Source organism: Solanum verrucosum, unplaced genomic scaffold, assembly GCF_900185275.1.
Source record: "Solanum verrucosum unplaced genomic scaffold, falcon-dt-bn FXZP01000474.1, whole genome shotgun sequence".
NCBI classification, from domain to species: domain Eukaryota; kingdom Viridiplantae; phylum Streptophyta; class Magnoliopsida; order Solanales; family Solanaceae; genus Solanum; species Solanum verrucosum.
The window spans coordinates 251,630-279,087 of NW_026020516.1; the positions used below are offsets into that span (position 1 = coordinate 251,630).

General features: G+C 29.2%; 2 protein-coding genes across 2 annotated transcripts; one reads left to right on the forward strand and one right to left on the reverse strand.

The window, feature by feature from the left end:
* Nucleotides 1–7,422: 7,422 nt before the first annotated feature.
* On the forward strand, nucleotides 7,423–11,573 carry LOC125809812 (leucine-rich repeat protein 1). The gene is made up of 7 exons (XM_049489393.1): nucleotides 7,423–7,519; nucleotides 8,611–8,743; nucleotides 9,469–9,540; nucleotides 9,667–9,810; nucleotides 10,268–10,348; nucleotides 11,163–11,215; nucleotides 11,318–11,573. The coding sequence occupies exons 1-7, from the start codon at nucleotides 7,450–7,452 to the stop codon at nucleotides 11,356–11,358; spliced, it is 594 nt and encodes a 197-aa protein (XP_049345350.1). The 5' UTR covers nucleotides 7,423–7,449; the 3' UTR covers nucleotides 11,359–11,573.
* Nucleotides 11,574–20,595: 9,022 nt separating this feature from the next.
* Nucleotides 20,596–27,229, reverse strand: LOC125809802 (uncharacterized protein At2g33490). Its single transcript, XM_049489384.1, has 10 exons — nucleotides 27,035–27,229; nucleotides 25,690–25,762; nucleotides 24,616–24,690; nucleotides 23,935–23,996; nucleotides 23,783–23,851; nucleotides 22,947–22,975; nucleotides 22,664–22,871; nucleotides 22,300–22,548; nucleotides 22,065–22,118; nucleotides 20,596–21,801 (listed from the first exon to the last, which is right to left on the reverse strand). The coding sequence occupies exons 1-10, from the start codon at nucleotides 27,137–27,139 to the stop codon at nucleotides 20,842–20,844; spliced, it is 1,884 nt and encodes a 627-aa protein (XP_049345341.1). The 5' UTR covers nucleotides 27,140–27,229; the 3' UTR covers nucleotides 20,596–20,841.
* Between the last annotated feature and the right edge of the window lie 229 nt (nucleotides 27,230–27,458).

Below are 27,458 nucleotides of genomic sequence, written 5' to 3' on the forward strand. Positions count from 1 at the left end.
CAATAAAATCTCATTAAATTAATATTTGGTAAATTAATAGTTTCTCTAAGATAATATTTTTTTCTAGTTTCGACTTGGGCCAATGAAAAACTCATCCATTTGGATAAGATAATAAAATACTATATTTCAGAAGACCCCTATATAAATATATGGTCTCATTAATATTATAAATTAATAATTATTTAAAAGTACAAATATATCTAAGACACTTTAGTGAAATATGGTTCTATTGTGTTTTGTTTTTTGTTAAAATTTAAATGTAATTGAAGCTCATCTCTAACTTTTCTTATTACATCCAAAATTTCTGGTGTTGTCTTTTCAATCTGCATCATAAAGTTGTGAAGAGTTGTAGATGCGATAAGTGGTTCCTTATGCATAATTGCTTCCAAAGGTATTTGTATCATCTTCACTTTGTCATCAACATTATTTTTTTCGATGGTATCCACAATTTCTTTTTAAGGTATGGACCTCTGAACATGTAATATTGTTCCATATGCGAATTGCTTTTCAAACTGCACCATACATTTATTTTTTATAATATAATAAATATGATACATAAATTAGTAAGACACAATGATTTTGATGTAATCAAAATTAACCTTTATTGAACCTCAAAACACTCGTTAGATTAATAAATATTAATTTATCAATTAAATAATACATCTATAAAATAATAATATTTCATGATCTCATTTATATTAATTTAGTAAGATTTTACCGTACCTCCCAATATGATCAGCCACTGAATTTCAAGGACCATGCCCCCCCCCCGCCCCCTCCCCCCTAAATAAGTACTACCAACATGTCAGAAACAAATGAAACCCCTTGCATTTTCCAATTTATTTACTTACGAATAACGTAATGCCTTTGAAGTTTGTGCGTACTTAATTTAGTATTTACACCAAACTGTTATTTGAATAATTTAATAGTAGTAATTATGAATTTGAGTGAAGAAATATATATCGTTATTAAAAAAATTACTATTTCAATATTGATAGGGTGCGAGAAATTTAACTATAGTGATTATATATTTGAGTGGAAAATGCCATTTTATTTTTGATAATTATGGTATTCAGGGAGCTGCACGCACACCTTAACTAATTTTATGAAGTATTTGCTATTTTCCACCAACATAAGTATTAATGATTATTTTTATCTAAGTTTGAATATATGAGAAGAAATGCTATGAGGATAAATATTATTTGACAGTAATTATAAATATGTGTACGTAAAAGACATGTTATATTTATTTATATAATATGGTGTAAACGTTGATTTTTTATTATTATATTTTCAAATCAAAAGGTGAATCGAGCGAACTACTAACTTCATAGCAGAGGATTTCTGCATTCAAATCATTTTCAATACAGAAAATATTTTAAAGTTTTAATATGTTTTTAAGTTTAAATCTAAGTACAACTTTTGCTTCATTTGGGTTAATTTTATTTACATGTTTTGTACTCTTTTGCTTGCATAAAAGTTGATCATATGATCCATGCAAGTCAGTTTCTATTTTGTTTTATACATGTTCATCAAGACTCATGCAAATTCAAGATAATTGTCTAATATAATTTTTTTGTGTAATTTTTTATAATCTCTTTGTTTATAAAATCATGTTCGAATAAATCAAATAAATTTTTAAAATTATGTTGTATGTGGAGTTAGTGGATGAGATATATACGAGGAATTTCTATTCCAAATGTAAATTACATTAAAAATTCGACGATTCATTAGTGTTTTTGAAATAGACAAAGACAAGTACCTAAAAGAGATAAAAACAAAACAGATATTATGAAGAATCAAAGAAAAAAAAATGTTTCTTCAATCTTCAACTGAGAATATTAAGCTTAATATTTGTTAATTAATCTGTCACCAATTTGAAAAAATTCAACAACTGAAGAACAACATAATAGGGTCATTGCATCATATTGATACAACCAATGTTCTTAAAATATGACCATGACCACATTTTTCATTCTTCAATTGTTGAATTCTCAAGTTAGCGATAAATTAATTTGTAAGATTTGGCTTAATATTTTCAATTGCTGATTGAAAAAACGTATTTTTATTAATTGTTCATCATTATTTAATTTATTTTCTTCTCTCATATACTTATCCATTTCAGGATTAACCATGAATTGTGAATTTCTTTGATGTAATCGGCATATTTAATAAATATTACTTGTACGTTATCTACTAACCCTGAATAGAACATAATTTTCAAAAATAATTTAATTTATTTGAACAAAAAATTTGTAAAGAGAATGATTACAAAAAAACATTACGACAAAAAAATAGAAAACATTAGATAGTTATTTTTCATTTGTACAAGTCTTAAATGACATCTATCTATATAATATATAACATTACGACACAAATTATGCTTTGGTAAGTAAAATCCTTTAGTTGCAAAAGAAAGTGATATTCTTACCAATAAGATCATAAGCATTGATTTTTCTTTGAAAATGGATAGCAAAATCAACAGAGAGTAGAGACTTTTTATTTCTCTTGCTCTTATGATGAATACCATTTTCTTCTAGTTCAACTTGTAATTATTGAGGAAAATGCTCATTTTTCTACACATAAAACAAAATAAGTGGTCAAATTAAAATAGTAGATAATCTCATGAAAATCACTGATGCATATCAAAAAATATTTAAAATTTAAATAATATAAAATTATTGAGTTAAAAAGTGAACTTTGTTTGAGACGAAATGATAGTATAAAAAAATTTATTATGCTTGTAATAGTTAACAAAGATAGTATGATTGGCTTTTATAGTAATCTGTGAGTGTGGACTTATTAATTGGTATACCAAATTCAGAATAAATAGATATCTTTTAAGATAAGAACGAATTTTAAATACGTGTGATAGACGTGTCATAAACTATTCTATCTAAAAGATTTTAGATCAATAAGTAGATATTTTTTAGGATAAAAATGATTCTTAAAAACGTGTGATAGACGTGTCAGACACTTATCTATCTAGAATATTGTGGATTAATACTACAATAAAAATAGTTTTTAACGGCAATAAATATACACATTAACTAAGAGTGATAAAACTTTCACGTGCATTAATTAATTGTCATTGGATTCAGTGTCACTATAGGATTTAGGGATATTTACAAAGAGTATTAAATGTCGTTAAAAATATTTTTTAGCTACAATTAAGCTATTGTCGTTAATTAATAACTACTAAAGATCATTTTTGTTATAATGTAATAAGTACATATATTTTAGGATAAGATATCTAGAAGATTGTGGATCAATAAGTAGATATACATCTTTTAGGATAAAATTATTCTTGAAAAATGATAAATGTATGATAAGAATGATTTTTGAAAATGTAATTGATGTGTCATAAATTTATCTATCTAGAATATTGTGGATCATTAGTATAATTATAGATTAATATTATTAATGCTATATTTTATATGAAAATATTTTTGACACTATATTCTAAATTAATTCTAAATTAATGATCACACGTTTGATTTTACATGAATAATTTTATAATTAAAATTATATAGTATACATCAATATATATAAAATTAGATCCACTTGAAAAATCATGATTTTAGCAATCATTTTCATTTTCAAGATAATAACTTTCTCATGACTTATATTATAAGTCTCATTTTATTATTTTATAAAAATATAATGTATGATCATAATATACTATAAATTATAATTATTAAGTTATTTAATTTTCCTAGTTCTACTAGTATATTATAATTGACTTAATTATTCGAAGATTAACGAAACAATCAATTATAAGTCTCATTTTATTATTTTTTGACTAACATAACATGAAAAAAATTTAACACATCTTTTAAAAAAAAAAATTCCTCCACCCACCCTGAAAGTCTGCATATTGTCCTCCACCCACCCTGAAAGTCTACATATTGTCCTCCACCCACCCTGAAAGTCTACATATTGTCCTCCACCCACCCTGAAAGTCTACATATTTTCCTCCACCCACCCTGAAAGTCTACATATTTTCCTCCACCCACCCTGAAAGTCTACATAATAATAATTTTGACTATTTTTGGCATTTGCCGATTATAATTGATTGTTTCATTAATCTTCGAATAATTAAGTAGTCTTAACAACATTGATTTTATATATGAGTTTCTATTTCACATTGTAAAGAACTTATCTTATTTACCACTATTTTTCGATGCATCTTATTTTAATTTCTTTTTAAATATTATCAAAATATGTTCTTTATTTGTTTATTAAAAAAATATTGATTAAATATATTTAAAAGGGATAGCGCATACATACAACGGTGTACGCAGGATTTGTATGGAAGGGTGTCACCCTTTAAAATGAAAAATAATAAATAAAATATTATGACACCATTTTTTTTTTTTAAAAAATAAAATATAAATAAGATACAATTCACGCTCATTACTACACCGTCCAAAGAAAAAATAAAATAAAATTCCATGAGTTTTTTAGAAAAGAATGTACTCAAAATAACTTTTTTTAAAAAATAATATTAAAAATTTAAATATTTAATAATTATATAAAATATAATATAAATTGCAATTATTTTTCACATCAATATAGAAAATCTGTAATGATGACGAAAAAAGGGAGGAAACAAATAGAATGTTATTTTCGTCCTATGTCATATTCACATTGTAAAATTTATATAACCCATATACTCGTAACTCTTTCCTGATAAAAATAAATAGAAGAGGAAAATAAAAATAAATTCACTAATGCACGTGGTAATTAGTCCAATATTAACATAAAAATAATTTAATGATAATGATGTTTAAATGAATTTAAGTGATTTTTTTTGTTATATAAAAGAATTAAATAATTTGGTACAGTGAAGTGAAAGTTAAGTAACAATCTAAAATATTACTCCCTCCGTCCCATTTTATATGTCATCCTTTTCTATAAATAGTTGGTCCATAATACTTGTCATTTCATAAAATCAATGCATAAATTACCATATTGTTCCTTTTTACCCTTGTGAGTTATTAGCCTTGAAAATATACATTTGACCAACTTAAAAAAGCTAAGTAAATGATTCATGTTCAGTGGTTAAATTAATCAAAATAAATTAATTCATATTCATTGATTGAAAACTTGAGTTCCAAAAAGAAAAAATAAGAATAGAAGAGTAAGGTTACATTATTTCTTAATGCGAGTGCAAAGTAAAAATGTGACATATAAAATGAGACAGAGAGGGCGTAATCTTAAGTAATTTGATCAATTCTAGTAAAACACGTCATGTGCATTATAATTTATACCTAGTCTAAAATTAATTTATTTAAAATCTTCTAGAGGTTTGTGAAAATTACTCTCTACGTCCAACAACAGTTGTTCATTATATTATTTTGAAATGTTCAACAATACTTATCTATTTTATGAAATCAATGTATAATTTTACACTTAGTTCCTAATTTACCTTTATCATTAATTGTAGTCATTTCTCTATTACATTTTCAAGACATTGTATTTATTATATTCAAAAGGTGATATTATAAAATTTTAATTCTATTTATAGTTTTTTAAGAAGTGTGCAAAGTCAATAATAGACAAATATTGTTGGACAGAGGGAATAATAACTTTTGAATTGGCTTACAGCTTTTCATTTTCAATGTAGAAATTCAACGCCAAATTAGATGAGCCACCATATTTGAAAGTTTGTTGGTCTTAAACTCCTATTATTTCTTGCAATAAAGGTTGGGGTGGACATTCGGGTCATTCACATAAAATAAGAAAAAAATAATTTGAATTTTTTATTTTTGAATTGAAGTTTAAAAACTTAATTCAAATAAGTGGATTAAATTGAATTTTTTAGTTTGATTGATTAGTAGATTTGGATATTGCGAATTTGATTTTTAAGCCTTTAAGACATTTCACAATACTTTACAATTCAGTTCACCTAATAGTTTGCTCTTTAGAATGTATAAATTTCTAGCATTTATAAAGATTGAGGTCATCCTACCATTTATGTTGTGTACGTAATTACATATTGGACTTGGTACTATAATAGATAGGACTATATGTTACTTATCTATTAAAATTTTTGTATACTGTACTCATTAATAGAAGATAATATAAATTATAAAAAATTTGATTTTTTTGAATATCTGAAAATTCCTACTACTAAATTCATATATTTTAAAAATAAAATCTAAAGTCCATTCATAATCTAGAATTTAAACTAATTATTCAAATAAATCATATTTCAATTGACTCAAACTAGACTCAGTCCCAAAGAAAGGTCATCCAAAAATTATACTATGCAAATTAGCTAAAAGTAAAATTTTGTATAATAAATAAATTTTGAAATCACCTTGACATAATTGATGTATAAGTTCAAATTAAGTGTGACGTTCTTATATTTTTTCGAATCTCTCTTCGAAATTTCTAATTTCACAATTACTTTTAAGTCCATTTCTAAACCAAAGAAAAAATAAAGCATCCCTTGGAATATTCCTTAAAAAAATCATTATCAATGGTTGAGCCACAATGACAACTACAAAAAAAAAAAATACAACAATAAATTCAACTGGACCCGTTTGGTCCCAAGAATACTTCAGAAAAAATTGAGAAAAACTTGAAAAGTGGTGTTTGGTCATATAACTTGGCAAATATATTGGCCAAGTATCTCAAGTTCTCAAATACTATAAAAAAAATTAGTATTTGGGCTAAGTTCTAATATTTGGAAATTTTAAAAAATTTAAAATTACCACAAACTTTTATATTTTATAAAAAAAATACCCATTATTTATTAAGTCCAACTAATAGGTGAGAAAAAAGAACAATTTGTGTTTAATAGGTTAATTATAATTATAGCTGAATTAGTGATAACTTTTAGTATGCGATTAATATATTGTTTTGCCTATATTGTTATTTTGTAATTGTTGATTGTTATCAATTATATTATAAGGTTATTTTTTTACGCTACATATTTATTATAAAATGATAATAAATAATTTTTTTTGAGAATTTATTGGTATAAATCTTTTTTTTTGAACTAGTCCAATATTGTTGAGAAAATTTGAGGCCAAACACATGGTGAAACTTCACCAAAAACTTCATCCAAATATGATTTGCCAAGAATATTTGAGAACTTGAGGCCAAACGCTAGCTAAATCTACTAACTTTAATTTAGATGTTATATTTATATTAAAAATATTAAATATATATAATAGTCTTTCACAATTCAAGTAAAAATATTCAAAATTTATCAACTAGAAATTCTGATTATGCCTCCAACATTGTCTCTTTACTAAGTCTGGTCAAACCTCTAAATTATTCAATACTAGATTTTAATACTTCACAAGTCATTGTTATTTTTAGATGACTTCTATGTGGAAAAAAAAATGCACATAGTTTTTTTTTTTTTTTTTGTGTATAAATATACAAAAGTATTGCAGCATTTTACCTATTATATCAATCTAGTAGTACAAGAAAATGAGGTTCATTGCCCTTGTGTTCCTGGTTGGTGCTTTTGCCATTATAGCTGTTGAATGCAACTCTGAAGGTTAAGTATCAAATCAAAATAAATCCTCCTTCAATTATCCCTTGTTCATGTTTATTATTTTCTTCGTTTTAATTAATTTATGTATCTTACTTTTCATTTTAGGGAAAACGGATAAATATATTCTTGAACTATCGTAAATGGAATGCAGATACCCTCTGTTATACATTTGGGACATTGGTGCCCCTGCCGTTAAAAAACTAGATCATATATACCCTTTATAATAACGGACATACACGTATCACAATCTTATCCACTGACCCGACATTTATTAAATATCAGATTGACGGATAAGATTGCACCACGTGTTCCTATATAATCTTCCGTTAGAGTGAAGGACATATATGCTCTAGTTTTTAGACGGCAGGGGTACCAATATCTCAAAAGTATGACTGAGGGTATCTACATACCATTTACATATTATAAAAGAATGTTAGTTTTCAATATTTAGTAAGATTTTCATTCTAATGTTTTCATTTTACCTGTTATGATAGCGTCTTAAAGAATCACAGGGGTCGTGACATGTTTGAGATCACAAAATTCAGAAAATAATATTTAAGTTGTCTCTGGATTTCAATTTAGTCTATTTCAAAAAAATAATATCATTTAATATTTTTCAAGTTGATAAAAAGATGAAGGAAAATGACTTTTTCTCCATGGAATAGGAAAAACAAATTTTACAAGTTACATGAAATTCATTATCTTCTCCTTACCTTCAATATATGTCACGATCCCCCACCTTGACCCTCCACTCTCCACGATACCCCACCTTACATATAAAAAAAATAATATATTTTTTCTTACTTACAACACTACAAAGTAGAAATAAGTTAGAAAATTACTTTCTAAAAAATCCACGGAAAATATATTCCTTCATACTAAATACATTCTTAGTATGTTATACAATACATCTTTAATTTAAGATTATACGATTCAAAAGTATTTTTATATTCTTAAGTTTTATGATTAATTAAACTAAGACACGTAAAATAAAATAAATAGAATATTAGATAATTCCATGAATTCATTGTTGGTGAGTTTGATATTAACTAAAAAAAAATATCTCCTATTGTTTTTGTGTTTGTGATAAACAGGAGATGCTCTTAATGCATTCAAAACTAATGTGGCAGACCCAAACAATGTGCTTCAAAGCTGGGACCCAACTTTAGTCAATCCTTGCACATGGTTCCATGTCACTTGCAACTCCCAAAATAGTGTTGTGAGAGTGTATGTCACCATTTAATTATTATTATATATATATATATATATATATATATATATATATATATATATATATATATATATATATATATATATAAACGAAATATATCGATAATCTCTTAAATTTACTGGTAAATTTTATTTAGATGCTCAATTTATGACTTGTTTTGATTGATTATCTGAATATATGATAATATGTTCCTACTAGAAACTTTTGGTTCAAAGTTTGAACAAGTTTTTGTTGGTCTTAAACAACATAGAAAAATTAATTATTTAAAATATGTCATTTTTTCTTAATTGTATGCATTAGCCTCGATAAGTCATAAGATCTCAGACTTATAACGATTGATGTCGATGTGTATAATTAAAGAATTTAACATATTTTAGGTAGTTAATTAACTTATCTATGTAATAAATATTTGAAAACAAACAAAAAAACTTTTTCAAAGTTTGAACGGTATGAACACTTTATCATGTGAACAACAAGTCAATTGAAATAAATCATAGTTTAGATAACATCTAAATGAAACTTGTTGGCAAATTTAAAAGACTATCATTATATTTTGCCTTTCACAAGTTTCTTTAAACGAACAAAGACGAATCTAGAATAGATTCATTTTACTGATCAATTAAATTCTTGCTATTAATTCAAACCACAAATTTTGAATTCATCTCTACTACCAAAGTTTATTTATTAATATACTGACTTTAATGGTGATATACTAATGAAGGGACCTAGGAAATGCTAACCTCTCTGGATCCTTGGTACCTCAATTGGGAATGCTAAACAATCTTCAATACTTGTAAGATTATCAATTAATAATTAGTCTTATACTCTTATTTCATTTTTGATGAATATATTTATATATATATATATATATATAATAATGCAATATTAAATATTTTCATGTTTAATTAATTGTGGGCAGGCAAATTCAAAGTAATTCAATTAGTGGAGCAATTCCAAGTGAATTAGGGAACCTAACAAAGCTAGTAAGCTTGGGGTTAGAAAATAACAAGCTCAGTGGCCTTATTCCATCATCTCTTGGCAATTTAAAATCCCTACGATGGATGTAAGCCATTTCCCCACTCATTTTGATATTATTATTTTTTTCGTCTGGTGCTTTGATTTTTATATTAGAGTTTGATTAAATTTAAATTTGTGTTAAAAAGTTTAAATTGAAGACTTATAATTAAGAATGAAAGAATACGTATCACTGCATCACTCCTTTTAAATTATCCGTTTTTCGTATAAATAAACCAACCTTATTAAGGCTCTTAGCTAAGTAAAGGACTATATAATTCGTAGGAATGACATTTACTAGCCACTTTTCGGCCTAATATTAGAAAAATAGTCACGATACTGGAGTGTCAAATTTCACATGTGAAATTTCAGGATACTATTCTCGAGTTGCACTTGTATAATTTGGAATTTCAATACAATAATTATATTTCAATTACAAGGGATACTATTTGTGAATTTTTTCCAGTATAATTTGGTGTAATATTGAGTTTTTTTTTTCTTTGTAGGAGATTGGATAGTAATAAATTATCAGGGGAGATTCCGATTTCCGTCTTGAAGCTCGTCTTGTGGGGCAATTTGCAGCTTATGTAAGTTGCACAATCGATGTATCGATATGAGTGTGTTTGATACGGAGGAAAATATCTTTTAAAAATTATTTTTCAAAATATTTTGATCATGTTTGATTAGTCAAAATTTTTGAAAAAACATTTTTATAGAAAATTAAGTTCTTTAAAAACGAAGAAAACAATATTTTTAGTGGAACTAAGGAAAATAAGTTATATCTGCTAGTTGCATTCCACATGAATGTTCTCCTCTCCACCTTCAACACATTTTAGCCCTATCCCTTCCCCCATATGCCTAGTTTTCACTGTCAGAGTGAGTTAGAGTTCCGCATTTGATGGAGTTGGACTGATGACCTCAAACTTATTTATGTAAACTTGAACAATCTTTTCTTCTTGAGTTAGGTTTTAGGAAATTGAGTTATAAGGATCAAGTCATATCTTATGCAGTATCAGAGTTAAACTTATCTCTGTTTGGATTCCCAGTCCCATGTACATTGGTTGGAGATGGATAGGTGATATGTTAATATAGACTTGACAATCCGCTCGTCTTGAGCTAGATTTTGTGGTAGAATAATGTCCAAAAGACACACCACCCCCAATCTCATTTTTCCAGTGTCTGCTTAAAGTGTTTTTAGGATAATATTTTTTGCTTACATGTCAAACATAAAAAAAAAAAAATCACTTATTTTTCAAGAAAATTTGTTCCCCAAAATTCATTTTCTATTATACCAAATACACCCTAATAATTTTTCAATATTATTAGCCAAATTGCGGACAACAAGAACTCCACGGCATATTTTTTTTTATTTTTTTAATATCATTCATATTTAATGAACAGGAATGTTTCACACAATAAACTGGCAGGGACTGTCCGTCATACTAACAAAACAGGTAAAAATAAAAATTATATTGTACATTTTTTGAGATTTAAAAACTTATAATACGTAACTTAAAAATAAGAGGGTGTTTATTAAGTACTATTATTTTATGTAGGATTTGCAATTACAACAATTGTTCAAGACTTCAAGGCCTAGATCAGGTTACTTGTCAACGTACGTTTGGCAATATTGCATTATCCTGCCAAGTTGCAGTAATTCTATATACTTATATTAATGTGTCAAGTCATCAAGTCCAAAATCAAGATTTAGGATATTGTGATTTTGAATAATTATTATTAAAATGTGATTGGAATATATGTACGCAAGGAAAATAATTACGTTATTACTTGTATTATATTGATGTTGTTATTTGACTTTAATTACAATTATGTTAAGCCGATTGTAATCTCTATTAGCTTGGTCTAATTAATAGAGAGTTATAGTTCTTAATCCTGAACCTACATGGAAGATTCTGTTTTGAGATTCTAAACACCAAAAATATTTTTAAAACAAAGACATTTGCACCAACATGGGTTGTGGTGCACTGGTGGGAGTGTTTCACCTTTAATCAGAGGTCTCGGGTTCGAGCCCTGGGTATGGAGAAAATCCTGTTGGGAGCGCCACCCCCGAATGGGCCTTTCAGAGTGCGATCCGGATTTAGTCGGAGCTCCAATGTGGGCTCCGTACACTAGGTGGAAAACCAAAAAAAAAAAAAAACAAAGACATTTGCATGGAGATCCTTTAGGAAAAATTACACAACAAGGCAAACATGTGATATGTATTTACAATAAACCATTATAGTTTGAAATATTACAATTTGTAACTATATGTAGGGTTTTATAGCAATTTTTTCTCTCCTCTCTCCCTCTCGCCCCTATCTCTCTCCGGCCCAAACAACTGTAGCTAGGGGTGTACAAAACCAAATCGAAAAAACGAACCAAGCCGCAAATCGAGTCAAACCAAAAAAAAAAACCCGACTAGTGGTTTGGTATTGGAAAAAAAAAAACCAACTATATTTGGATTGGTTTGGTTTTAACTAAAACAAACCAACCCGACATTATGTATGTAATTTTAAAATTTTATTTTATACATAAAAATATTTACTTTGATATAATTTTAAAATGTTTCTTATACTATTTCATAGTTTTTATCTTTTAATATATTATTTCAAGTTTAAAACTTAGAATTCGAAATGATCCAATAAAGATTATAGTTCATAGATGTTGATAATTATAATAAAACTTAAATCAAAATCAAATTAATACTAATGCAAAAAGAAAATCAATTCAACACTAAGAATGACAATAATATTGAATATTTGTTCTTTAGTTTTACATTGGTTTAGACAATTAAAATACATAATCTAATTTTAATTTTCCTTAAATATTTAGTAATGTAATTAATACTTATTAAACTTATAATTTTAGCATGATTTAGTACTTTTAAATTATGATCATTTTCATTATGACTTAGCAATATTTATTTTATATGATGACTTCATTATTATTTTTCATTGAATATTTTTGTTCATCAGTACTCATCTCATATTTTGTGTTATTTTTTTTTAAGAAATACCTTAGATAATTGTATTTTGGTTGGGCTAAAGAAACATTTGCACAAGTTAATTATATGTTTGTATGCAAACTTTACCGAAAAAATCTAAAAATTTGGAAAAAGAAATCCGATTTATTAGCTTGGTTTGATTTATAAATTTAAAAATTCGACACAATAGTTTGGTTTGGTATTTGGAAAACCCGAACCAACCCGAGGTTGAAAAACCCAAAAAATTCAAATTTTATTAGTTTGGTTTGGTTTATAAATTTAAATTTTTTAGACAAATGGTTTGGTTTGATATTTGAAAAACCCGAACCAACTCGGTCATGTACACCCCTAATTGCAGCCCAAAAAATATTCCACATAATTAAATATGAAAATTGTATTTTGTATTATGTATCAAATGTATTTGTATTCTATATCAATTGTATTATGTATTATGTGTCAATTGTATATGTATTCTATATAGTTGTATTATGACAATCGTCGATACAAATTGTGTTCGTTAATATAATTGATACAATTATATTCGATATATGATACAAATTCAGTGTATTCAGACAATTATATTTGTATTTTGTATCAACTATTGTATTTGTATTCTATATCAATTGTATTCATGATACAACGAGTACAACTTGTATTCATCCTTTCTCCTCCCTCTCTAGATCTCGCTTGCCTCTCTCCTCCTAATATGTAGTTAAATACGATAGTTTTAGATACAATTATATTTATTTTGATACAAATCAGTTATATCAATTGTATTCGTGATACAACCTGATACAATGAATACAACAAGTATTCAACCTCCCTCACCTCTCTCCTCTCTCTCAGATCGATCTTGCTCGCCTCTCTCCTCCCTCTTCTAGTCTCGCTCACCATTCACCTTTTTGTTAGCATCCTCCTTCTGAAGTGTAGATTTAATCAATCTATGTATTAGTATTCAATATGCTTGAACAACTCACTTGTGCTGCATTAAGTTTGAACTTTGAAATGTTCCAGTTCCCCCACTAAAGTTATTAGCATGTCAGTTGAACTGTAATTATTAACACCTGGTACAACTTACCAAGAAGTAAACCAAAACATATTATTCATGTAAATCAAAAGTTTGATCATTAATTTAGAATATAGTGTCAAAAATATTTATATATAAAATATAATATAAGTAATATTAATCTGCAATTATACTAATGATCCATAATATTGTAGATTGATAAATTTATGACACATCTATTACATTTTCAAGAATCATTCTTATCATTCATTTATTATATTTTCAAGAATTAATTTTATCCTATAATATGTATATTTACTTATTGATCCACAATCTTTTAGAAATATAAGTTTATAATACGTCTATCACATATTTTCAAGAATTAATCTTATCCTAAAAGATATCTATTTATTAATTCACAATATTCTAAATAGATAAGTTTATGACGTGTAACTCACGTGTTTTAAAGAATCATTCTTATCCTAAGAAATATCTACTTATTGATCTAAAATTTTTTAGATAGATAAGTTTATGACACGTCTATCACACGTTTTAAAAATTTTTCTTATCCTAAAAGATATTTATTTATTGTGAATTTGGTATACCAATTAATAAGTCTACAATCACAGATTACTATAAAAGCCAATCATACTTTCTTTGTTAATCACTTGAAGCATAATATATTTTTTACATTATCATACCGCTATCTCAAGTAAGGTTTCACTTTTTAACTCAATATATTTATACTGTTTAAATTCTAAATATATTGCGGTTTACATGACTTATTTTCATGAAATTATCTACTATTTTAATCTAACTATTATTTTGTTTTGTTTTGTTTCATGTGCAGATAAATGAACATTTTCAACAATAATTGCAAGTTAAATAAGAAGAAAATGATATCTATAATGGAAGCAACGGAAATCAAAAAATCTATCTTCTCTATTGATAATTTTATTATAGGCTTTATTAGTATCAATAATTGAATAAAAACACAAGTATTCCAAGAAAAAAAATTTATAGATCTCTAATATTAAATCTACTTGCCCACTTTAGCTTCATTGTTCCCCTAATATTTACCTCTTGAGTGAAAATGCATATTATTATTTAAAATTTATTATTTCGGTATTGGTGGTATATGAGTAATTCTATTATATATAGTGATTACATACTTGAGTGGAAATATATTATTATTATTATTATTATTATTATTATTATTATTATTTTATGAAATATGGGGTCTGGGGATTGCTTGTACCTCAATTAATTTTATGGGGTATTTGTTATCTTCCACCAACATAAGTACTGACAATTATTTCTATTAAAGTTTGAATATTTTTGAAGAAATTATTCAATATTTTTATCTACTTGAGAGATTTAAATATGTAATCTCAATATTTTTGACTCACTTCGTTGATTACCAACTCAAATCTTTAGTTCTATGAGAATACATACTATTTGACCATAATTATAAATTTGTTTGTAAAAGATATATTTTTTTAATATAATTTTATTTAAATATTGATCCTTAAATAGTTATATTTAAATTTGTAAGGTAAAATTGATCCAGCTGCTGACTCTATGACTGGAGATTTTTGCTTTCGAGCCATTTCCAAACATAAAAATATTTTAAAGTCTTAATATGTTTTGTGCAATTATTGCTTCATTTGGTAGATGTTGTTTACATTTCTTGTATATTTTTGTTTGCATAAGGATTGATCATATGGTCCATGTAGGTTGGTTTCAATTTATTTTCTTATAATATCCTCATTGAGGCTTACGCAGATGAAAAATAATAATCTATTATTTTAATTTTGTTTTTGTGTAATATTTTTTATAATTATTCCGTTTATAAAGTTATGTTCTAATAAATTAAATGATTCTTAAAAATTATGTTTTTATGCAGGAATAGTAGGTGAGGTACAAGTAATATTTATTTCACATATAGATTACATCAAAAAAAATTCTACGATTCATTGGTATTTTTGAAATAGACAGTATTTAAGAGAAAAAACTAAATTAGATAATAATGAAGAATTAAAGAAAAATGTGTTTCTTCAATTAGTAATTGAAGAAATTAAGCTTAATTCTTACTAATTAATTTGTTTGTAACTTGAGAAAAATCGACGATTGAAGAATGAAAAAAAATGGTCATGGCCATATTTTGAAAACATTGGTAGCACCAATATGATACAATGACTATATTTTCTTGTTCTTCAGTAGTTGAACTTATCAAGTTGATGACAAATTAATTTGCATAATTAAACCTCATATCTTCAATTGCAGATTGAAGAAACATTTTCTTCTTTGATTATTCATAATTCTCTAATTTCTTTATTTTTCTCTTAAATATCTGTCTATTTCAAGAATACAAATGAATCATCAATTTTTTTTAGTATAATCTGTATTTGAAATAAATATTTTTTATACCTCATCTACTAGCCCTACATGCAACATAATTTTAAAAAATGATTTAATTTAAATAAACATAACTTTGTAAACAGATAGATTATAAAAAAATTACAAAAAAATAAAAACAAAATATTAGATAATTATTATCATTTGCATGAGTTGATGAATATATATATAAAACAAAATAGAAACAGACTTGCACAGACCATATCATCAACTCTTATGCAAATAAAAGCGTACAAAACATGTAAGACAACATCAAATCAAATGAGCAAAAACTGCCCTTATATTTAAGACATTAAAATATTTTCTATAGGAAATGGCTTGAAGACAGAAATCCTCAGTTTTGAAGTCGGTAGCTGGTTCAATTCACTTTATAGATTTGAAAAACAATAATGAAGAATCAAAGTTTACATCAAATTATATAGAGAAAATAGCCAAAAGTCCTCCTAATATATTACCCAATTTTCAACTACACACTTATTCACTACGTAAGTTTTATTACCCTCTTAAACTATTTTAAAGTGAAATTATTTGCTCCCTAGAATGCTGAGGTGGTAAAGAAAATGCAGTGCACTCTCTTTGAGAGAGTGAGAGGTAAAAATAATAATTAAAAACTTTAATTTTTAAAATTATTTTTTTTACTTTATATTGGTTTTCTTTTTTTTAAAAGGAAAAATTACCTAATTACACATCATTTTTTTCCTATTTTCTTAAAATCTCTACTGTTTTGATAAATTACATAAATTCCTCTTTTTCTCACTTTTTCAGATACATCACTATCAACACTCATCCCACAATTTTTTGCTCCTTTTTTCACGTCACAAATCTCTCCACAATTATCCCATTAGTCTATTTTTGAATATCAAATCTTTTCTCTTTCCAATTAATGATTTCAAGTTATTCAAGAGTTATTCCCATAGCTTCAGTTTTCATTTTTTTTTTTAATTTTTCATCTTCAAAAATCGATGATACATATGGATGAAGGTCCATATTTCAATATTGGGCTTACCCAATTAGTCGAAGAAGGATGAATCTTCGACTTCTAAATTGACTATGGAAAAAACGCTAAAAAAATGGAAAAAGTTGATTTATTGGTGGCTCTAGTAAGGACTTTGGATCGAAATCCATAAGTGACGTCATTGTTAACAGTGAAAAAAGATACAAGAGTGATGTTGAGAAGGAGAAGGAGAAGGAGAAGGATAAGAAGGATGTACATTCGTCTTATAAAGTGATCTCTAGAAAAAAGTGGATGTACATTCGTCTTTTAAAGTGAATGTTGAGAAGGAGAAGTCGAAACAGATCAAATTGTTAATTTTTTTTCGATTTCTTCTTGTTCATCTTTTTTTTATATATATGGGTTCAGATTTTTAATGTATCCAGTTGTTTTTGTTTCTTAAATTAATGTATAATGCATTCGTTTCAACATTATGATACATTACAATTTCATCATGTACAGTGTATCCTGTTCAATTACTAAAGTATCTTATGGTTATAGTTTGGAATACATTAACTAGATTTTTAATGTATCTAGTTAATTTTATTTCTTAATTAATGTATAATGCCTTTGTTTCAACACTACGACACATTACAAGTTTATCATGCACAGTGTGTCATTACTCATGTTCAAATATTAGTTTTGATACATAACCTTAATTAGTTTTGATACTTGATACAAAACTTCTACCAACTCAGCTTCACCATCAAGTCGCCGCCCTCGTCAACCTCCCACCATTAAGCTGATTTTCATCCTCAAATCACAAATTTTTCACGGTAGATCCATTTCTCATCAGTGTGAAAATTTGACAATAGCTTAAAATGAAAATAAAAATTGAAAGTCAAGAGGATCAAATTTTAGTGTCATTATTGGAGAAATTTAGGAACCCTTGAGTGAAATTTATAAGTTCTCTTAGTTATGTTGTCCTGACCCAACCACTGTACATAATTGTCGTGCCGTCAATCACCATCTACCTCCGTCGTGAACCGTCACGTTCATCTTTGAATTAAAGTTGCTAAGCTCTCAATAATTTCAACCAAAATCCAAAAATCACTTTGAAAAATCAAATTTGAAGCCTCCAAATATTGAAAACTATCACTCTTTTGTGTTCATCACTAAGCTTCCATGTTAGCCCATTCATAGTACCAAACAACATCAAAGGGTAAATCTTTTTACCATTAATCAACCCTTTTAAATTCTTTTATTTTATTAAATAAGAATCATGATGAATTTTCAATTAATGTACAGAAGGTTTATGAAAAAAAATTCACTCAAGGATTCCTAAATTTGATCTTACTTTGCTAGTTTGAAAAATCATTTGGCCAAGGTAAAGAAAAAAAAGGAGCAAGAAAGGAAAGAGAAGAAGGTTTCATATAAAAGGAAAGTAGAATAAAGGAAAAAAATAATATTTTAAATTTTTAAAAAGGTAAATTACGTGGCAAGCGCGTGCCATTTACTTTTTGATACATATCTGGGTGTGAGTTTTTAAGGGGTATATATTATACTTTTAAAATGTTCAGGTGGGTAATACAACCTCCGTGAAGTATAAGGGGTCGTTTGGTAGGCCGCATTAAAACAAATAGTCCATGTATTATGTATGATATTATTTAGTATTATGTTTGGTAGGAAATTTGATCTATGTATAACTGATTCATGGATTAGTTATACCAAGGTATTAGAAATACATGGGATAAGTCTATGTAAAGATGATAATATCCCTCAGATCATTTTAATTATTTTGTTTATTTTCTTGATTTTATGTTTTATATTTGTACTAGTAAATTTATTAAAATAAATTAGCTTACAAATTATTTAGAGAGAGTTGTTTGTTATTAAATAAATCCAATTCAAATTAATACAATATTTGAAATGTGAGTTGTTTAACATTAACTAATTAAAAAGGCAAATATATCACCACATGTGTGTGTGTGTGCGATTTTCTAATTATTCGTATTTTGAACAATTTATAAATTGAATACATACTAAAATTACAACTTGCAAATTTTATGTGTAAATGTAGATGGTTTATTCAATTTTACTATTATTTACCGTATTTTCAATTTTAAAAGTTGATAGTTTATTTTTTTTAAAATTGAAAATTGACATTTGTAAGTGATCAATTTACTAAGATGACAATTATTTATCCTCAAATAATTTAAGTGAAAAAAAGGCAAACATAACAACGAAATTGTTCTTCTCATAGCTAATTAGAAGGTCATAAAAAATAATATTGTCCGGCAATTATTTACCTTAACTCAATTGCATAATAATTCAAGGGTATAATTGGAAAGAAGTTTTTTTATAAAGTTTTAATCCAAACACAAAATGAGGTGGAAACAATGAACCAAACACTTGGTAAAAATATCCCTGCATCACTAATCTCGGCACTATTAATCTCTGCATTACTAATCTCAACACTGTTAATCCCTGCATTATTAATCTTTGTACCAAACAATCCCTAAGTGTGTAGCTGAGGATTCGACATTGAGGGTTGATATGACAAAAAGTCGGTGTATTTTGAAGGTGCGGAAAAACATACAAAGAACAATATATTGCAAGATTTGGGATATAAGCAAGGTCAGCTATCTTTTAAGTACTTGGGAGTTTCATGTCCACTAAAAGACTCATAGTGCTTATAGAATAATTATATAGATTATCAAATGTGTATTATAGTCCACAAATCTTTCATGTTTAGAGCAAAAAGATGCAGAGGCGTAAGGTCAGAAAAAAAGGTTATATAAGATTCAATCCTCACTGGAGAAAATAATACTAAACATCTGTAAAATGATAAAAAATGAATCCCAAAATGTTTCATTTCTCCCATTTGGTGCAATTCTAGAAATAATCAATCACCTCCCCTCACAGAAGCCAAAACCAGATCATTGTGTGCGCCGCGCTTATAAGTCTATATCCACAACTGACGTGACTCCATATCGATGCCTTGACCCTTTGCATAGTATACAACTAACGACTTATAAACTTGACGCACTTTTTTTTCTTACCCGTAGCATAGGCCTTCATTAGACATTTGTCCTTTCGCGGCTATAAGCGAGCACCTTACAACCCATCATGCTAGCTAGCAAGGCCAGCACAGAAGAAGCATTAGACCCTCTGAAGTAAAGATAAAATCAATCTAATATGCTTGAACAGCTCACTTGTGTTGCATTGAGCCAAAATAAAGTTTGAACTTTGAAATGTTCCAGTTCTCCAACTAAAGTTATTAGCAGATGTCAGTTAAACTGTAATTATCCATATCTGTTACAACTTAGCAAGAAGAAAATGAAAAAAATTTATTTCTAGAATTTCATATTCTCCCTTCTTGATAATCCTTTTCTGCATCTTGATAGGTTACTTGTAAGATATTTACAGAGAAGATTTCAAAACAGCTGTCTAAGCCACTTCGTTGTGATCTCATACAAGCTATAAATAGTTACCAGGTGAAGACGCCTGCATCTCATGAGAAGAGCAAACAGACATACTTAACGGTAAGAACAAAAATGCCACGATATATCAGAAGCAACAGAAGACTTAACCTGTACATTTAGGATACCCTAGCAAAATGCTGCCTTTCACCCTAACTGGATTGCACTGATAGAAGAATGATTAAGCTCCTTTGAAAAGCCAGAAAAATCCCTGGTGGCTCTCGTAGTTACACCTTTAATTTGACTACCTAGTTTGGAGGCTACGAAGCAGGGGAAGTATGGTGGTCCTTCACCAAGGCTATTGGCGTTAAAGGAGGTGATGAAGCCATATCTTCCAGTGGCTTAGAAACATGAAGTGATGTTTCTATCTGACCCCGAGATGGTATAGAGTAACTACGAGGAAGAGCTGGAGGAGTTGGTAGGGTAGAAGCAGCTGAAGATACTGCCGCTTTATTTGTAGGAGAAAAATCCTGAACTTTTGAGACCAAAGGTCCTGAACGAGTAACCGGACGTAAGGGTCTTGTAGAGGTTACTTTAGCTGGTGGTCTAGGTAGTTCGTGTAGCTCACTTATTTTAGGTGATGACATGAGGGAAGTACGTGAAGATAATTTAGGGGTTGATGAAGGTTCAGGCGTTGAAGTATGCAAGAAAGGCAGAGAAAAATGCAGAGGGTATCCAGATGAGGCAATTGGACTACCAGAAGAAACAATGGGCTTCTTTGGCCATGGCTTTGCCGTCAATGGACCAGAAAAGGCTTGTCTCTTGACCTTTTTGGCATTGGACAAATCACGTTGTGCAGATGAGAGGCCTTCTGACAGTGGAGGGGGCAACCAACCAGTACTTGCATTGTTTTTGCTCTCTGTGGGAACTGATTGTGTATTCATGGTGATAGGTCCAGAGAACTTATCACCTGCCACAAGCTTTTCATATTTGAACTGATCCAAAGGGGAGGAATGCCACTTCTGAACTACACTAGTAGCCTGGCTAGTTCGCTTTGTTTGAGGGTCTATGTTATGCGATTTTACTGATTCTGGAATCTTCGCCTCCACTGGTGTGGGTAGAACATATGGTTGAAACTTGTTTGAGAGTGACGAAGTCATTCGTGCGGCACCCTCAGCAGGATCTGGTTTCCTCCCAGACAAAAGTGGTGCTGATTTAGTGCTGTTGACATCCCTGAAGAAGGAAAAACTGTTCCCACCATGACTCTTACTGAGATTTTCCTATACAACCCAACAGAAGAAAATATTTTTTAATCTCCAGATGGTGACAGGTTGGCTTCAGCAATCTCATATGAAAGGAGAAACCATAAAAAATCAAACTAAGAAAAAAATGAATTTTCATCTTTTATTTCTATCAAAAAAATAAAAGCCTCAATTCATTTTTATGATAAAGATGAAAGATACTAAATTCACAAACACAATGTGGGGCTCCAAAGAAAGGATTTCAACAGCTAAAGGAGGTCAGTGAAGATAATGTATAATACCTTTGATGCACCCTTCAAAGCAACTTGGGGAACTGCAACATCCACCTTATCCAACTGCAGAAACGTCACGTTGTCAACAACCACTTGATCAGTGAAAATATTGCTCGGTGCATGTATTGTTATATTAACTAATGAACAGCAAATTACTAAATGAGGATAGTATTTAAGCAGATAGTATTCATGAATTTCCATATAATCCCAGAAAGAAAAATAAATAAAAAGGAGAAAAGCTTACCTCCATTGAATGGGTTGATGTATAAACCTGGTCATTCTGTCCATAGTCAAAACTCAGTTCACCATCATCAAGCGACTCAGATCCATCATCAGAGTCATCCACGGAACTGTTTTCATCCTCATTGCCAGCATTAACTCCATCTTCTTCAAGCCCACGGAAGTGGTAATCAATATGATGCAGATCCGTCACCAGTTTGACATGTGGCTCAATCTCCTCAAGGGACTTGAGGGCTTTCTTGAAGAAAGATAACTGATTTGAAAAACAAGCCAAAGGTCATGATCAACCACCCCAAATATGGTGCAAGCATACACTTTGGTTCACTATGAAACGTAAGGGATTTCATTAACATTAATGGAAAAAAAACCTGAGCAGCATGGTGTCGAGATGCCTGTGTTAAAAGGTTGCGGGATTGTCCTTGCCTGAGGGACTTCATACGGAATACAAAAACATTTGCCCCCTGATCATAGTCTTCATAAGCTACTTCCAGCTGATGAGAAGAAATATGTTCTCCTTTAGTTCCTTTTATCCTGCCTTTATCTCTGTGTTTTTGCATCATCTTCTCATACACTTCTCTGGCAAAGAAGAGAGAGTGAGGACACTCGCATAGAGAAAAGCTACACAAATGATTAGAAGTAATTTAGTTTTACCTCTTGTCGTCACATTGCATCTTCATTTCCTTCACAAAGAAGAAAGAAAACGTCAAATGCTTAAGCATGTAAAAAGTTGCAAGCAAAGAAACAATATATACTGTCAACACATAAACTATGTTTCTAAGTGGAAGCCAAATCCCAGTAGTTACTATCTACCATAAAAAGGAACGACAAAATGACAAAGTATTTAGCCTTGTTAATTTTAGTAAATATCAGATTACTTGGTCTTCATATCACAGTAAGCATGTAATCAAAGTATACGACTTAATAAGTGGCAAAAGATTGATTGTGTTCTAGTAAAATAAAATTTCCATGAAAGAGGTACCTGAAGACAAGCAAAATACAAGTTATATTTATTACCCTATTACATCTACCAAAGTGCAATCATCTTCCCTCCCTACTTATTCTGCATTCATTATGACACCAATGGATTTAACAAGCCATTTAAGTTATCCTCTGAATTCATATGCAACCCTAGAATCAAGCATCCCCAATAGAGAGGACAAGTGCCTATTATAATATATCATTTATGACAAGTCCGCGACCACACCAAGTAAAGAGTAGGTGAGGAGCAAAAGAGATTCAGTTACAATTATAACTCCAATTTCAAATGTTGCGCGTTGCTTATTAAAATAATCAAGAAAAAGTATCAATCGACGGAGAGGCGTGGCAAACTAGAAACAAAAGCACCACAAAACTTTTTCTTTTTCTATGAGAACACTGAAGCTCTTGAAACTGCAGATAGTAGAGTAGGACAAATAGCACATTGTAACCCAAGAAAACCATCAGCAGGTGTAGTCCATAGCTAGAGTTGCTTTATCCAAATGACTAACCTCAACTACGCGCAGTTCATTGATAAGGGATTCTGAGGGGACTGAGATAGTCTGAATAATATGAGACCGCTGAAAAGAGAACATAAACACTCATCAAAACAGGGTATTTTCAAGAACTTAGAAATAATTCACATTGAACTTTTAGCACTCACATAGTTATCTACAAGTCTCTGAAGCTGAAACTGCAGTTTACCTAGCATTAGTAACACCTTACCTGTTCATATAGAAACCAGGTCAATTTTAACAATCAAGATTGAAAAATATAAAAAGATTAGGAAAACTATAGCTGATCTCTTAGCAATGTCGTATAAAATAACAATATAATGAGTTTTAACAATCCAAAGATGTGCACATTATGATTGAAGAACAAAGGAAACCACGATTAGCATAATCCATTTCTTTCAATTTGGAAACTTATCAGATCTATCATGCAATGAGAAACCTTCAACAGAAAGGACATCATAGATCTTTTCTTCTGGGATCCTTTTGCTTTTGTTAGATAAGTATTTATTAATGCTGTAGATCTAATAAATAAAAGCCCCGGTCTAATAGATTATGCTTTAAATGAGGCAATTCAAACAATTCAACATGATTTCGAAGCAGGCAATAACCCTAGGTTCAGATTACACTAACACCCATAATACAGAGAAATTTCAACATGCTAGGCCCAAGAAAAAGCATTAGAAACGCATGTCATTGTATCTTTAAAACAAATAAATAAAAGTGTTTCCTCTCTACAACTTAAATATTTGGTTGAACGGACTTGTTGAAAAAAAAAAAAGTCAACCTGGTCAATAATTAATCAACTAAACATAGTAATACTTCATACTGACCGCTTTCTTCGTCATCATTCAATGCCGTTTTCTCAAGAAGACAATCGCCCATTTCTCGCAACGATTCAGAAAATTCTGAAAATAGACTATCTCAATTAAATATAACTTGCACAAAAAGTTCTCCAGAAGTACGAATCCAACTAGTAAGAAACAAAGATGAAAGCTGAGGAATAATCCCTGCTAATTAATACATCTGCATGCATACTAAGGTACAATAAATATGGATATCATGTTTAACCAGTACGTCATTGTTTATTGGTCAACCTATATGACACATTATAATGTTAATGTGATAATTGATTGAAGTATACAGAAACAGAGCTTCTTAAAACTATTTGGCTTTCTTTTGACACTTCAAAGAATAAAAGATAAGTTCAAGCTTCCAAGTATAATTAGCAAACTATTCCATTTTTGGAAAGTTCAAACAAGCAAAACTAGAAAGTAGATTGGTTTGATGGATAAAACAGCATTTAGTTACGCTTCCATCTGCTTAAGTCATTTCATAAATTTTCAGGACATGCATTGCAGTACCTCGTTAACCATTCAAGTTTTCAATTTAGTAGCTAATGCTTTTGCTTCCCTATTTGATTCAATAAAGGCCTATGTTAACTAATAACTACATTTCTTTTGTTTTGATAAGTAACCTTGTTAACCAATAACTCTTTTCTATTTGGCTGAATGAGTTGCAATAGCACTTCAAGGAGCCCTAAGAAGAAACATAAGTCACCAATGTGTCCCACTGGAGCTTAACGCTCGAACCTTTTACAGATGCAAAATGAAACATAGTCTCTGCTAGAGTGTTTTAAGTTTACAACCATTATTATCTGGGGCATTTAAGTAAGTGAAAAGTAGGCAGATATAAGTATGCTTCTGGCCCATGAATTATTCTCAAATATTTATGCGAGTTCCAAACGATGTGCTGAGTGGCCCTTAAGGAATTCTCTATTAGTAAAAGTATTTACAAGTTGAAGCTACTCTTAGAAGATGAAAGACAGATACTATCATATTGTAAAGTAGCTTCAAAAGAAAACATGTAGTTCAGAAGGTACAGTGAAGTAAATGGCAGTAAATTACCATATGCACCATTTGCAGTTGCAGCTGCTGCAGAAAGTAACCTATCGTAGCAATCTTTCATTTCTTGCATATCCTACGAGAGGTGAAAGCAACTGTCAAAGACCAAGCTATAATAAACTTAAACCAGAAAAATTGACAAAATACTTCTGATAACTCTCATCTATACATCTATAGATAAATTAAGTGAAGAGTTTCTATAAGGAACTCTCATCTATAATTCTATATATAAATTAAGTGAAGATTAGAACAGCTAATTAGGAAAAAGTATATTCATAGTTGATTCATGAATCAAATCACCTACAACCAGTGCTGGCATTTTGAAGGAGACCCCAAGTGGTAGAGTATGAAATTTTTATTAATATCCCCAGCATTGGCTACAACAAACAGCATTTCCTTATAGTATCCGCTAAAACAGTTCACAATGCTGCAGCATGATGATGAACATCGATTCACTATTTCTTGGGGGCTAACTACAAGTATAGGCCCTATACATACCCAAGTTCACACCCCTTAGTTTAATACAACGGAAACCTTGTTTTAAGCTGGATTAGTAACATGGAAATGCTTTTCACTATACCAGTGTTCAAGATTGATTTTTTTAATGCGATCAAAAGGAAACAATTCTTTTCAATTAGCAGTGTCTTATATTACCTAGAAGAGAACATAAACCCTCTAAGAAAGACCATGTTCACATAAAATACTACGGAGATGCAAAGTCATGATAGACATCTTTTCAATAATGGTGATGTCTAGGCCAACCTGAACCCATTTCGACTAATCCAAACGAGACAAATGCACTTTGTGTTGGAACAGACGTATCCATATAGCATAAATCTGAAATCCCAATCATGAAGTACTGAAATTCGTATTCCAAAGTACCTTAAGCATATCATCAATTAATCAGCATTCTTATGACATCCAACCAATCAATCAATCAACTGTAACTCACTCCCCAAACTAGTTGGACAGAACACAGGATCAGAGCCAGCATAGTAGATACAGATTCGGCAGAACCCAATAACTTTGACTCAAACCCTTCATTTGTGTTTAAAATTTCCATTTAATATGTACAAATAATCTATTCAGAACCCACTAAGCTCAAAGAATTACTGTCTGATTTAAACACCCATAGACTAAAATTCCATGATCCCCACCCCCCTAAAATCCTCCATGTTCATTCATTTCTCTCCAAACCCACATCATTACCCAAGAAAACCAATTGGGGTTGTCTAAATTAATCCCTTTTTTCCATTTTCATAAATAAAAAAAAATTGCATCTTGTATCATATTACCCAACACCCACAACCAAATCAAGAAAAAAAAAATTTAAAAAAAAAAAAAAAACCTGAGCAGCCATAGCAAGCTCATCGGAAGGTTGGCGATGCCTTCGTTCTTTCCTTTCATGTCTAAGAGTAGCCAATCCTCGCAATTTCTTCAAAGATGTTTTCATATTTTAACGCTAAATACAGAAAAAATAAAATCCAAAGTGTTTGTTTGAATGAAAAAAAAAGAAAGAGGAGATTTTAGAGAGGAAGAAGAGAAGCGTGTCACAAAATTGGTCAAAATCAACATAACTTTTTTGTTGTATGTATTTATGGTTTTGTGGTTTATGTCAATTGTCAAACTGATTTGAATTTTTACTACGGTATCGTCTCAATTTTTGTGATATTTTTTTATATTTAGAGAGTCAAAATTTAAGTTAGATCGAAAATTTATGCATAAAATCTCAATTTTTTATGAAATGATATTTATATATTATAATTATGAGT

Excerpts from the sequence above, each read along its gene's own strand:
- LOC125809812 (XM_049489393.1), top strand. The coding sequence starts at position 7,450 with ATGAGGTTCATTGCCCTTGTGTTCCTGGTTGGTGCTTTTGCCATTATA. Across the intron at positions 8,744-9,468 it reads CAAAATAGTGTTGTGAGAGT|GGACCTAGGAAATGCTAACC; the intron begins GTATGTCACCAT and ends ATACTAATGAAG. Across the intron at positions 10,349-11,162 it reads TGGGGCAATTTGCAGCTTAT|GAATGTTTCACACAATAAAC; the intron begins GTAAGTTGCACA and ends TTTAATGAACAG.
- LOC125809802 (XM_049489384.1), bottom strand. The coding sequence starts at position 27,139 with ATGAAAACATCTTTGAAGAAATTGCGAGGATTGGCTACTCTTAGACAT. Across the intron at positions 22,976-23,782 it reads ATGAACTGCGCGTAGTTGAG|GAAATGAAGATGCAATGTGA; the intron begins GTTAGTCATTTG and ends TTCTTTGTGAAG. Across the intron at positions 21,802-22,064 it reads CTTTGAAGGGTGCATCAAAG|GAAAATCTCAGTAAGAGTCA; the intron begins GTATTATACATT and ends TGGGTTGTATAG.